The sequence below is a fragment of the Truncatella angustata genome (genome assembly GCF_020726525.1).
Source record: "Truncatella angustata strain MPI-SDFR-AT-0073 chromosome Unknown BKA67scaffold_6, whole genome shotgun sequence".
NCBI classification, from domain to species: domain Eukaryota; kingdom Fungi; phylum Ascomycota; class Sordariomycetes; order Amphisphaeriales; family Sporocadaceae; genus Truncatella; species Truncatella angustata.
The window spans coordinates 1,680,043-1,693,178 of NW_025763386.1; the positions used below are offsets into that span (position 1 = coordinate 1,680,043).

At 47.3% G+C, this 13,136-nt stretch overlaps 3 protein-coding genes across 3 annotated transcripts; 2 read left to right on the forward strand and 1 right to left on the reverse strand.

Annotated features, from left to right (window-relative positions):
• Positions 1–258: 258 nt before the first annotated feature.
• Positions 259–767, forward strand: BKA67DRAFT_660750 (stress responsive A/B barrel domain-containing protein; the record flags this gene model as incomplete). Its single annotated transcript, XM_046107681.1, has 4 exons — positions 259–324; positions 391–501; positions 558–620; positions 675–767. The coding sequence occupies 4 exons, from the start codon at positions 259–261 to the stop codon at positions 765–767; spliced, it is 333 nt and encodes a 110-aa protein (XP_045956255.1).
• A 757-nt stretch (positions 768–1,524) lies between these two features.
• On the forward strand, positions 1,525–3,072 carry BKA67DRAFT_343383 (uncharacterized protein). The gene is made up of 2 exons (XM_046096318.1): positions 1,525–1,738; positions 1,802–3,072. Exons 1-2 carry the CDS (start codon positions 1,662–1,664, stop codon positions 2,889–2,891), a joined length of 1,167 nt encoding a protein of 388 aa, XP_045956256.1. The 5' UTR covers positions 1,525–1,661; the 3' UTR covers positions 2,892–3,072.
• Positions 3,073–3,758: 686 nt separating this feature from the next.
• BKA67DRAFT_572595 (uncharacterized protein) lies at positions 3,759–9,166 on the reverse strand. The gene is made up of 12 exons (XM_046103293.1): positions 8,692–9,166; positions 7,484–8,624; positions 6,352–7,427; positions 6,049–6,209; positions 5,675–5,995; positions 5,596–5,627; positions 5,381–5,536; positions 4,921–5,311; positions 4,702–4,869; positions 4,509–4,649; positions 4,329–4,460; positions 3,759–4,273 (listed from the first exon to the last, which is right to left on the reverse strand). The coding sequence occupies exons 1-12, from the start codon at positions 8,759–8,761 to the stop codon at positions 4,082–4,084; spliced, it is 3,981 nt and encodes a 1,326-aa protein (XP_045956257.1). The 5' UTR covers positions 8,762–9,166; the 3' UTR covers positions 3,759–4,081.
• Between the last annotated feature and the right edge of the window lie 3,970 nt (positions 9,167–13,136).

The window sequence follows — 13,136 nt, forward strand, 5'->3', positions numbered from 1 at the left end:
TGCGTAGATCTAGCAACGAGAGAGTATACGCTACTCTAACCTAGAGTACTAACCTAAGGGCTCTTCCGGAATAATCGATCGATATGGGATGGGCCAGAGCATGGAGTGGAGGCTTACATGGTGGGGAACAACCAACCGTCAAGCTCCAGCTCACATCCAAGCAGCACGACATCACAAACACAACCTAAAGATCGCCAATGTGCAAATAGCTCAGCCTTCCTTAACCACCACAATACAAGTGAAATCACCAAGATCGAAATGACGATTTATCACATTGTAATGTTCAAATTCAAGGCACTTGTGCCGGCTGATGAAGTCGACGCTGTGAGAACTCCAGACCACCGAACTTGCGAAGTGGGACACCATGACTGATCCATACACGAGCAACAGGCGTGCCAGCGTATGCTGGCCCTCAAGACAAACTGCAAGCATCCGGAATCGAAGGAAGAATATGTCAAGGTCTCAGTAGGAGGTCTTAATAACAGCCCTGAAAATGCAGCGGTATGCGGAGTACCTTGTGCTCTTAGAAGTTTCCCAACTGGCTTACAGAACTCCAGAATGGCTTTACGCACGCTTTCATCAGCCAATTTGACAATGAGAAGGATCGGACCTACTATCTTGTGAGCAGATGCACGCCAGATTCATTGTTGAACCATACACTGACAGCTTGAAAGGAGGGAGATCCAGCCCACCTGAGCTTTGTGAAAAGCATAGGGGATATCTTGGATAAGCACCAAGTAATTGACTTTACCCCTGGCATATTTTAAGCAGCCGTCGCCTATGGGTACTATCAGCAGCTGAGTACCTAGGTAATTAGTAGAATGTGGCTATTTGCGCTCCAAGATCGCATTGGAAGCTCGCCATGATCCCATCATTCTATATTTGTTCTGTTTCCGTCCTGATATTATCACAACAATTGAAACCGCTTGTACGAGAATACTCCAAAGCAGCCGATTAAGCCAACTTGTGTATTATGATGAAACCGTGCTCGATGTTACAGAGGATATTCTCTTGTTTTTATTAAACGCTCGTCTTGACAAACTCCGGGTTGCAAGGGACTCTTCTTGCTAAATTAGGCCATGAGGATTTCAGGGTCTCATTGTCGTCTCCACACACCCCGCGTGTTAGGCAACAAACGTCATGGCCCCAGGCCCACCTCGCTTATCATTTCAGCCCACCTTGCATTGTTTCACACGTCGCGGGGCTGATTTCAAGGCAAGCACGACACACATGTCAAATGAGGAACCACCAGCAAAAGAAATAACTGAGGAAAACGAAAACAAAGCAGCCGATTATAACTCTTTCTGGGCCTCTGTGACAAGCCTACTCAAAGCCAAATATCTCACACCTGAACCCGTGGGTTGCTACTGTATGGATACTCCTTGAAAGATACCTATTTCAACCTAGAAAGACCCCCACCAAAAGCCCAAGCTCCTTGGATACCCCGGAAAGTTTACCGCAACGTCATTTCTGATCGCTGAACCACTCGGCGCAGCGAGGCCAATCGACGATCTATTATTGTTAGGTTAGGGGCGCTCTGAAATAGACACGATACCTTTTCCTACAATTTATTTGGACGACAGACTCCCAGAGGCCTATCATCACCAACAACATCCATCGAGACAATCAGCAGGCTGTCAAGCCAAACAATCGTAGCCAACATGTCACAACCGACAGCGCCCATGATCATCAATATGCCCCAGCCCCCCTCTAACCCAGACACCCCCAATGATATGCCGTAGGTCCCACCCCAAACACTACAACAATCGGATGCAGCTGTTCTGACCATTCTTCGTCATAGTGGGACCCCGACCAGCACCACCACCTCGCTATCTGCTCTTTCAACGACGGCCATCAAGGACGGCCACCGCGGCCATGCGCATCCCATCCCAGGCTTCGGCGGCCACCGCGGCCACCAGTACACCTCCTCGACCAACAGCCTCGAGGCCGAGCGAGCTGACCGCATCTCCCGCCTCGCCGGGCTAGAACGGGTGTCGACGCTGCGCCCCGAGCAGCAACAACAGCCGCTGCAGCAGGGCCACTCTTCCATCTCACCTCAAACCACGCCGACGTCTACCGGGTTCCCCCAGGGTGCTCTACAGCAGCAGCAGATCAATGCGCTGCCAGGCGCCGCCGCCTATTTTGATAGCAACGGCCAGCCGACGGCGGCGACCAAGATGAGCACAGTCGGCAGCGCTTCCGCTACAGGCAGCGTGGGCGCGCGAACGACGACGGAAGTGGGTGAGCTGGGCGATGACCCCACCGAGGTGGATGAGGACGCCATGAGTATGGATACCGACTACCGCACAATGGACGTGAACTCCACCTCGGGTGTGGTAGACAACATAGACGATGATGGTGCGACTCGGTCTGTTGGTGGCTTCGAAGATCGTATGAGCGACGATGGCAACGCTAGCTTGGTTGGGTTCGGCGAGGGCGCGAATAGTACTGTCAGCGGGCCCATATATCAACGTCGACCGCTGCCCGGCACTGTGGGCGCAACAGGAGCCTGGGGCCTAGAAAGGAGCAGTTCGGGTCTGAGCGAGGCTGCAGTCCTGAGAGCGCAGCAGCTGAGAGATGCCGTTGAGAACTACTCTAGTGCAGCAGCCCAAGCTGAGAGGAGGGATCCAAGGATGATGAACGGAATTGCTGCAGATGGGGGCGGCCATGTCGGCACAGCTGACGACGAGGCATTTGTTGATACTACAGCCACGGGGCCTCTTCCCGCACAGTCTGGACAGTCCAACGCCGGGTCTACCTCGCGCGAGGCTGCTGAGCGCATTGTGAAGGAAAGATTGGATGGCGGCGAGGGCCATGTTGGAAGCGCAGCGCCGGCCCTGCACAGCACTGGCGAACGGTTAGGACAGTTCTACTTTGAGGACAAAAAATGAGGTATTCATCAATGTGGGAATATTTGGATTGGAGATTATCTTCCAAGCTATCGTCGGGGGTTAGCCGAATGCTATCCGGCTACACAGCTCGAAATTTGACACAAGAAGTTATTCGTCATGCGGAAGGTCTCTGGCCAAGCTTGTTTAAATTGAAGCATAGGCGTGTGGGAGTGTTTGAAAAGCTAGTATAGTGCAATATCTGCGAAGATTAGCAGCACGTCGTGAATACAGGTTGTCCACAGTTGACACCGTTGCGTGTACTTGAGCCTTAATCCCTTCTAAAGATTTATAACGGGTTTCAATCAAACCCTTGGCGCCGATATTTGGTGAACAAAAAATATCCCACCTCCAAGGAACTATCATGATACCAGTCTTCGATATCGTCGTTTTCGGAAGCGAAGTCTGTGGCCCCATCAGCTATCTATTTATAACAGTACATCCTGCATGCTCGATACGCATAATTTACCCGATAACTGAGCTTATGCGATCAGCCTCGCCTATGATTTGCAAAATTAATCCATCGCCTCAAAACCTGGTAGATTTCGAAGACAAAAGATTCTGCAAGAGACTTACCACGCTCTCAAGGCGCAAAATAGTGACAGACATGCCCCAAAAACGGCTCAGTCCCCACCTGATGGTGAACGAGATGGTACGTGGATGGGGAGTAATAAGCAGATGATTTCGAGGATGTATGCCGCCTGCTCGACCTTGCGTTTCACAATGTAGCTGGGTCAGAGATAATCGCGTTCATAAAATTCAAGCCTTCAAGTGGGAACGTGTGGATGGAAAGCAATATTCTCTGAAGCCATCCCGCAGCTGAACTGGTTTATCTCAACAGGTGTCTTCAGACCTCCATGGACATGGTATTGCTGTTCAAACTCGCTTATCCGAGAGCGTAGTTCGTCAAGCGAGCAACACATGCTAGAGACACCACTTATGGATAGAATCAGCCTTCTTTAGCAAGAACGGTTGATGAGCATAACATGCTGTATTTGTGAACATAGAATCCTCAAAGTTGGATAACTCCTGTTTGGCAGTGCACTCTGCTTCAGAATGGTAGCAGTGGGATTAATTCGAGCAGAACAACAGGAAACAGGGTTTGGTGATTTTCCGAAACAACTATGGAAATCATCCACCTCACTAACTCCATTTGTGAATATAAATCATTTTGGTAGTCAATTTGGAAATGACTACACACCCACGAAACCAACACCATTGCTCGGTTTCCGCTTCTGCCAAGACACATTCGGCCATTGATCAATGACGTTTTGCAGAAAGAGCGCGATCATATAGGTGACCAGTATGGTGATCGTCATAAGAAGTGCAAAGGCAAGGTTGCCCGCACTGTCCATAAACGGCGCATGCGACACAGAAAACAACCCCTGGTGGAACCTTAGCACTGCAACACCCCAGAGATACTCTACTTGACGTTCTTACCGTGACAAACCCCACAGGCAAGTATGCTACAGTGATATATGTCAGCGTTCTGATATTTTTACCCTGATTTACTGTAATTCGTGCGGTTTCAAGTGCTGCTCTGCTGTCTGCAACATTTGTGACGGTCGATATCTAACAAAAAGTCAGAAAGCGGGTAGTATTCTCTTGATGGGGCCTTACACCATCGCGAAGGCTGATGACTTGTTTTATTTTTAATTTTGTTCTCAGATCGACATCCGAAAGCATATCGAATCGTCTAGTGAACTCATCGAGAGTCTGCTGATATTCATGTAGCAGATCCGTAACCTGATTACTTGATTCCTGTGACGAAAAGATTAGTTGCATTTTAGAGTCACCCCAACGCACAACTAACCTTGGCAGCACTACGGCCCAACGCCTCGGTTGCTCGTTCGATCTGGTGGATTGAAGCTGAAAGCCGCTCGTCAAAAGCCCGTAGAGCCTCAAGGCCCCAAAGCATCTTTTTGAGCCGTTCTAGGGTCTGTGTGGAAGCCCAATCAATGCCTCGTAGCAGCACTTCTTCCTGTTGCCTCTGGTTAGCGCAGTCTAAGACCAATCTGCGTTTTAAGCATACTCCAAGACCGACCACTAGCCCAAGGCGTTTTAAGATTCTTTCGTACTCAACAGCTAGATTCTCGCATATATGACCAAGGAGGATGAGGAAAACAAGACATCTCCCAGTACTCTGCTGATGTATGAATATCTGTTGAACTCGGCGGATGTCCCCAGCAACAACAGCCCGTAGGGCATCAGGTTCGACGAGTGAGCTCCACATGGAACATATCCACAAGTGGCCCAATGAGTCGCCTGTAAATACCAGCAACGATGACCGCTCCTCGAGTATACATTCCTTCTGAAGCTCTGCTATTACAGGAATCGTGTCAGGGGGGAAGTTACCATAGTTTCTACCTTCATGGAAACTGTTTTCCCAAATACTATCAATCGAGCCCTCTGAAATGAGCCAACTGCATTGAAGCGTTAGAACGTTGGATCATGTGTATTTTTTATGAGTGTTTTTCATGAGTGATACTTACTGCGAAATGTTTATGCTTGTTGTCCACGACATTCCCTCGCGACTATCCATAAATCGCGAGTTTGGCCCGAAATAGTCATCGAATGCACTCAGGGCCTGCGGATGCCAAAGATACAACGTAGCACCGACGAGCGCCGGCGTGACTTTACTAGCGAAACTAGTCGTCCATCATCAGCCACAATGGGCCTCCACATACATAGAAAGTGGCCAACTCACAGGATTCGATGCTTTACGTCCAGGTCGACAAGCTATACTTATCAGTATATGGAACAGTGGTCAAAGCAAAGGGACATACACTATCACGCAACTTCAGTATCATAGTCTGATAATGCGCCTCGACCTGTGGATTGCTTGGGTTCGCCAAACTTGTGATGTCACGTAGCAAAAGATCAGCCTGATCCGTATGACACAAATCAAAGCAGCTCAGCGCCAGCAAATCTTTAGGTTTGATCTTCGTGTTGATATTCATTTCCGAGTACACAGAATCTTCAATAATCGTGTTGTCCCTGTCACGGTCTTGAAGATAGTGGATGATGTTCTTTTGTTCGTCAACATTCTTCGTTTGTTTGACTTCGTAAACCTCTGGTGTATCGTCAAGTGAGTGCGTCCACCAATGCTATATGAATATGAGACAGTTGAACGAAAGTTGGATGTGATTCGGCAGCTTACAGAGTGAAATTCATTCCTAGGCTTAAATATGGTCCAGTCAAACGGCATTTCCAAATCGTTGGTGTTCCGAAAAAATTTCATCGTGTTTTCAGTAATAATCTCGACAGGCATCATTCGATTTTCATGTCGTTTAACAATCATATCTGCTGAAGGCAGCTTTCCTGTTCACCACGTGTCAGTTTAGGGATATTCAGACCCAATTCATATATCTTGGCTCTTCCCGTGCGTATTGAGAGTGTCTAATTTCCTTCTCGAGCGTACGCTTGCTAGATTATATATGGAGGTAAGTAAAATGAAACATACCTTCGGTTTTCAAATCAAGTATAGTTGCGCAAACAATAGCGCTTGGCTCGAAGTCCCACCACTTAGCAACCATATCACCATCCGATCTGTCCCAAGACGCCATAAATGAATAGTCAGAAGTCATGAACTGGAATACCCTGTTCCGGGCACTTTCTGTACTACTTTTGGGCGCTGTTCGCAGGTAGAGCTCGTGATTCGTACATAGCAATTCCCAAGGACTATTCAGTGGTTCATACCGAGCGTTCCGCGCTGTAGGGCCTTGATTGAACCTTCCTGTGCGGGTTCTAGCCTCGAGACGTGCCCGGGTCTGATCTGCACGCGACTTGATCTGCGCAATCGCAGCAGCTGCAGCAATATTGTCGCCGATAGATTGAAGATCCAACTCCTCTCCAAGCAAGACGATGCGGTCCAGCTCCTCATGTCTGGGGGAGTAGTATTTACCCTTGTTGCCTTTGAGTCTCGATGCATATTTCTGGAAGCGCTGTTGAGTGTGCAGCAAATCTTCACGTTTCACCCCAGCCATGCCAAATGGGTCGACTGGCAGGCCATTAGGGCTCACTGCAAGGGCCTGACTACATATCAAAAACAAAGTACTCATGTGGTACCACTGTAATATGTCGTTTTTTGATGTCGAATCTTGATCTCGGATCGCTCGGGACTGGACTGATTGATATGCCAAGGCTAGCTTCGGGATAAGAACTTTTGTTTTGAACGTTTCTGATACAGCAGCGCCACAATGTTTCATTACATACCACACAGCTATCGTTGCATAACAACTGCGATTGTAGTCCCGATCGAAGCTGGCATCAGCCCTGTCATGCTCGCATTCTGTGAGTCGCGGCGGCGGGATGGATTTTGACTCATCGTTCTCTTTGGCGCTGATTCCCAATAGAAGCCTGCTACTCTTGAAATCCGTGTTGACAAGCCAGTGAATAGCTCCTCCAAGTACGTAACGTATTTTATTCAGATAGTACTCCTTAATTTCGTGGATCGGCATTTCAGTCTCGAGTAAATCTTTTCCTAGATATCTCGTGGAGATGAAATTGTGTGCTTTGACTAGAAATCGAATTTGGAAGCTGTTTGATGTCAAGGCTGTTGGTTCTGTAGAGAAGAATAAAGATTTTGAACTCACAATGCTGACTGCACGTCGACAAACTGCGGCGTCATGATGGTTTGCACCAGGGCGATTCCGGAACCTCTATAGACACCACTGGTCATTTGAGTGCCCTGCATGTGTTCCCTGCCGCCGTATGCTCTGGAACTGTCCATGTAATGCGGTAATGCCGCAACTCCCAGAATCTGCTCTACACATCTACCAACTGCACAAAGCTCAACGGCTTCTCCATCTTCGTAATTAGGTGAGCATAAACCCGTCCAAAGCCTATCAGTCATACGAATTGACCCCGAACAGACACCCAAATAGTCCTCAATGTCAGAAAATGCTACGTCTAGCGTACTGAGGCAGTCGTCACCTTTATTACGTAGGGCGAGTGCAGAAACGATATAGGTCGGTTGCCCAATAGACACTTCTACTGAGTGTATTGTGGTAATATCTGCTGCTTCGACAGTCTCTATTGTTCTCGGCCTCTGCCCAGCAAAGTCGTCAAGAATGCCGTTGACAAACAACTGCGTCTCAAGTTGTTTTTCATATTTGCTACTCTCACATCTCAGTGTCTTACTTTGTGTGTGCCCAACTTTGATCTCGAAGCTGTCCGCGGTATGTGGTTGAGTAGCTGAGCAGGGGCACCCAAATCGCACGCGCCCACCCGTTTGAAGATTGATGGTTATCATATTAGACGTGTCTTCGCCATCATCTCCATTGTCAGAAATGGAATTCTCACGTCCCCATTTGAGTCTGATAGCTTGGAATATTACCCCATTTCTAATAAATGTGATCTGCTCATACAAACCAATCGTTCGGTCCAACGACGGATTTTTCTTTCTCAGCTCATATTGTACATATGGCCAACGGAAGTTGACCCATCCCTGGGCCTTCTTCTCGCCGTATTGGACATCTTCATCGAGTTTAGCACTGGCGAGACGAGCACCAAAAAGGTCTTTGCTCTGACGGTAAATAGAGCCTTGTGCTCGGGCTAGGATGGATCCCGCGTTGTTCGCAAATCTGCCCCGCACGAAGACCAGACCGCAGTGGGGGTCTGGGGCAGTGATTTGTAAGAGCATGCCGTGACTGGTGAGGGAAGCTGTGAAGCCATCGACACCCAGGTCACTGGATATGGCTGGGTTTGTTGTTGCACTAGTGGTGAAACATTGCGCTATGAAATGAATGTTAGCCCAGACAATATGTACACGGTTTCGAAGCCCCTTTTAGAGCGCATATACATTTGTGAAGATCTGCAAGCCATTCCAATTGGTGGGGTCTGTTCAATTTATCTTCGAACATATTGGCCATTAATGAGCTCAAAAATGTGGCCGAGTTGCTTGGAATTCAAAACACAGAAGGTAGTCGTCAGGAAGGGAGGTGGATGAGACAGCCTTAATACATAGCCACCCTACTTATCTGCCCCCTCTTAACCTTCCATTCTCGCTTGCCAGCTAGTCTTGACGCCCGGTCTGGGTGACATCCTACAGCAAGGACGTGAAGAGACATGATCCTACTTGGCAACTCTCAACTAAATCAACACAAAAAATTGCAAATTGTGAGGGCCGAGGACAAATTCAGCCGTGACGCCTGAGCTGCCCTCGGGTTATGAGTGGATAGCATAATGAAGAGCCTTGTACTCTCGTGAACTCAGAATGGCGATAACAGAACAGCCACCGCCCCAATTACTGAAACCTAAGCCTCCTAGCGTCCGCCAAGGTTACACAACACTATGCTTGATAGGGCCAAGTGGGAGACTCGCGGTCAGAAGGAGGTGGGAAGCGACATGTTGAGCTGAAAAGTATCATGTTCACCACTCAACGATAACTTCGACAGGTTTGCGAAGGCGGCATTGTCCTCTTTCGCCATCGATAGACACCTGATGATGGACCCATTCTTACCCGTTGCGTCAGGCCATTCCCTTAGTATAAACCACAAAGCATCTACTAGCAGTTCATGATCTTCCATGCGTGTGTCTTAACGTGCAGCAGCCCTAGAACACCTTGTGACACCCAAATTGCTTGGAAGGGATCATTACAGCATATTCAGCCGATCAAAGCCAGGTGGCATAATTCGAATGATTGATGAAAATGACTGCCAAACGATCGAGCTGGCTGGGTTTTACTAGGGCCATGGCTATGGGTTTTCTATCCAGAGAAATCTGGCCGCACATACGGTGTGGTAATTTTCGATCACTCCATGGTGCCAAATCATCGTCCAAGCGAACGGTGGATAGAAAATCTTGGCATAACCAAACCCTCATCATATTTTCAGGGTTATGGTAGTAGCTTGTGTTGCTACATTGATACTTAGCAGTTTGGATGCTGTCAAGACTCTTGGGTGTCCCATTGATTTATGTTACTGTCTGCCCGCATCTAGTGCCATAGATACATTGTCGCATTAGACACCTGGCATAGATACTACGTAAACGAAAACCAACGCGAATTTTTCTTTGCACTGTTGGCATTGTGCATGATGACAAAACTATTTGCAAAGGGCCTAAATACTTTCTACGATCGGTTCGATGTGCTAATACGTGTGTGTAAACAGTATTTGTATTTACTTAGGACGCAATGATGTGATACTAGTAAGACGCCTCTCGAGCCGAATAAAGAACAAGATTATATTAATTTAAATAGTCTGCCAGGAGCCGCAAATTGAAATCCTTTAAGCGGTAGTTTTAGATATGAGAATCCGAGATTCAAAGTATCGGGAACTGTCGGATGTTAAATTACTGGTACCAAAATCCAATGAAAGAGACCAAGATTTAGCCTGGTTACCATCAGGTAGCCCTTACGACACAATCGGTTGTGCGAGATATGCTCTGGTAGAAAGTGGTGACAGCTGGTAGCGATCGAAAAGCTCGCCGACAACCTAGGTAGCAAAATATTTTCCAAGATATATATATATATATAAATATAGGTGAGGGTTCTCTTACCACTTCCAGTCTTCTCTTTTCGTTTTTCTCCACCACAATGATTTACAACTAAGTTGACACAAAAACAGCTGCTCTCTTGAAGACTAATAAATCGCTAAATTTGGTCCATAGAGGCTTGAATTTTAATATCGCCTTTCCTCATCAAATATCGTCAGACCCTTTACACTTGTACACCATTAACTTACTTTGGTCGCTCAAACTCGCATCCGTCATCCATAAATTCCACCTTTTCCCATCCATGTTGGTAGAAGGGTGATCGGCCTGTACCGCCCCTTTTGTTGAGATTTCCAGAAGCAAGCTGCTGTCGCAGAACATAGGTAGGGGTGTTGCGCGTAACAATCGAGAACGAAACACCCATGCTGAAATCACCTTTTAGTTCGTTCAATACACCCCCATCACCATCTAGTCCCCTAAAGAACTTAGCAAGTCTTCCTTTTTAGTTGATTTCGAATGAGATCAAGCAGCAGGTATTTATGGACCTCAGAGACATGGCCTTTGCTCAACAGCTGACTTTCTGTTCACAAAATCTATACGATCTTTACCAGCAAACCTGAGGTCTAATAGCCTATCGCTTACTAAAACCAACATTATGTCCCGAAGCTACTCACTTGGGAATTGCTTGACTGGTAACTTCGAGTGCCAATTAGAAGTCAGACTGGTCTCAAAAGAATTCGCCAGTAAAGCTGGCGAGTTCAGTCGGCTATATCTAGCTAAAAATAACAAGAGACAGACCTATACAAGAGATGTCTGGATGATAGAAATGTGTGTGGCTATGTCGGAAAAACACAGCCGCTGGTGTCTTTACTCCTACAATTTGGCAAGCTGGTCCGTTCTGTTGGCCCACCTTACATTGAAGAGACAGAGGAGGTGCAGCTTATGTGCATACTTCACATCGTAGAGATCAATAGGTCCTCTTGCCGGTCGAACTTCCCGACGGTACTGCTGATAGAGCACCACCTGTGCAGTTCTGGCTTCAGTTGTCCCCTTGGGAGCACATTGGCGTTACGTGGTTCACAAGTCAGTTATGGGACATGGTGTTAAATCGTGAGTCTAGTTACTATCTTTACTTCACTGAATTGGCAAGTGTAAGGCTTAGGAAGAGCGCATGTCATTCAAGCCTCAATCTCAATGAAAGGCAACATGGCCGTGTATACAATATTTGGTGGTTGTGCCCTCCTCACTCAACATATTTACTGGAGTGAGACTGAGATCAGACTGTTCCTGGGTGGCGCCAAGAACCCACGCGGGACCCACACTCTGCCAACCTTTGCTCGTCCATCGTTGCAGACATCGGATTCGAAGGGAACTCTGATATTTCAAGAGATCTATCAAGTCATCCAACGCTTCCCTAAGTCCAACATCGGTCCAGATATTTATGGTTCTTACAACTGATTGACCAGAAGAGTGTTTCGTGGGATACCCTCACTTCTGGTGACGATATTTCGAAGTCAAAGGAGGTCCCAAGAATGTGGGCAAAAATCCCAAGAAATATTGTTTTCTCTGAAAGAGATGGTATGGCTCGTAGCGGCAGCTGGTGTTTGATTATATAAAAGACAACTGGGGGTTATGGGGTAAAGCGATGGAAATATGCCCGCGCTGGGTTATAGGTAACCCTATAATTGGTGTTGTAGTATCTGGCATCGGTTCCTACCAGTGCTACCTATGAAATAGTATATATAGTTAGGCACTACTCATTCAAGGCGATTTGGATGTTGGGGCATCATAGAGATCCGCTTAGCTATGCTTGGCCTTCATCAATCGAAGTATACTTTCTCACCAGTGGCGACCAGCCAAACTGAAATGTGCACGGAATGATCGAAGAGTGAGTGATTGCCTAGAGAGCAAATGGATTTCATGAAAGCGTGAAATGTGGAACCCATAAGTTAATTACACCCTCCATGGAATGCTGATGAATTCCAGAGCCATCATTTGATATCCTGCGATTTATGTCAATTGGTATGATTTTGAATCTGATCAGATGCGTTCCACTATAATCTCGGTGTCTATATTCCGCGGTGACGGGCCGACCCGCAGCCGCTAAAACTTACGCCATATGACACCATAGCCGCTGAAGTGCTCGAGCGTGTGCCGGCCGACTGACATATTGTTAAAAGTTAATACTTCGAGTCATGATCCTTGAAGCTGGATGGCCCATCGGTTTTGACAAACTCGAACCACAACAGTTAACCAATGCTTGCGCAATAGCCTAGCGGTGATCTGGAGATAGCTGAACATGGTCCACCATACCCACGCCCGTAGCATCGCGTCATACATGGCTTGCGTTATGTCCCCGTCGTTCTGGGTCACTTACGTACCACTATCGACTCGAAGCAACTCGTTCACCCACGCTGACCTTTTGGCGTTATCTATAATGCCTCTTGCTCTCGGCCGAACTCAACAAACCCAGCAATCTGGGTTCTTGTACGAGTCGCTGAGAATATAATTATGTTTGACCAACCTCATATAGCTGTGTTGTGGAATGCGATTGTTGTTGACCGCTGCATATGCAGCAACCCTGCCCAGTCGATTGTTCTCACGTGGGAAAACTTTTCATATTTTTTTTTAGAAAGATTTTGAAATCCGTGAATAAATACAATGTTAGTGAATGTTTCGATGGAACTCGGGAAATGTTTTGCAAGTGTTTTAACGATTTCCGAATGTCCTCTCCACCCTACATGGGTACCTTGGCTGCTGTCATCCCGGGAATTGATGGCGTGCTGCCCCGGCCAGCTAAATGGTTGCAGGAAC

What these genes read in the sequence shown, in the direction of transcription:
- BKA67DRAFT_343383 (XM_046096318.1), top strand. Translation starts at nt 1,662, where the DNA reads ATGTCACAACCGACAGCGCCCATGATCATCAATATGCCCCAGCCCCCC. An exon ending in GACACCCCCAATGATATGCC is followed by an intron (nt 1,739 to 1,801) that starts GTAGGTCCCACC and finishes TCTTCGTCATAG; the next exon opens with TGGGACCCCGACCAGCACCA.
- BKA67DRAFT_572595 (XM_046103293.1), bottom strand. Translation starts at nt 8,761, where the DNA reads ATGGCCAATATGTTCGAAGATAAATTGAACAGACCCCACCAATTGGAA. An exon ending in GTCGACGTGCAGTCAGCATT is followed by an intron (nt 7,428 to 7,483) that starts GTGAGTTCAAAA and finishes GACATCAAACAG; the next exon opens with CTTCCAAATTCGATTTCTAG. An exon ending in TGGGCCGTAGTGCTGCCAAG is followed by an intron (nt 4,650 to 4,701) that starts GTTAGTTGTGCG and finishes TTTTCGTCACAG; the next exon opens with GAATCAAGTAATCAGGTTAC.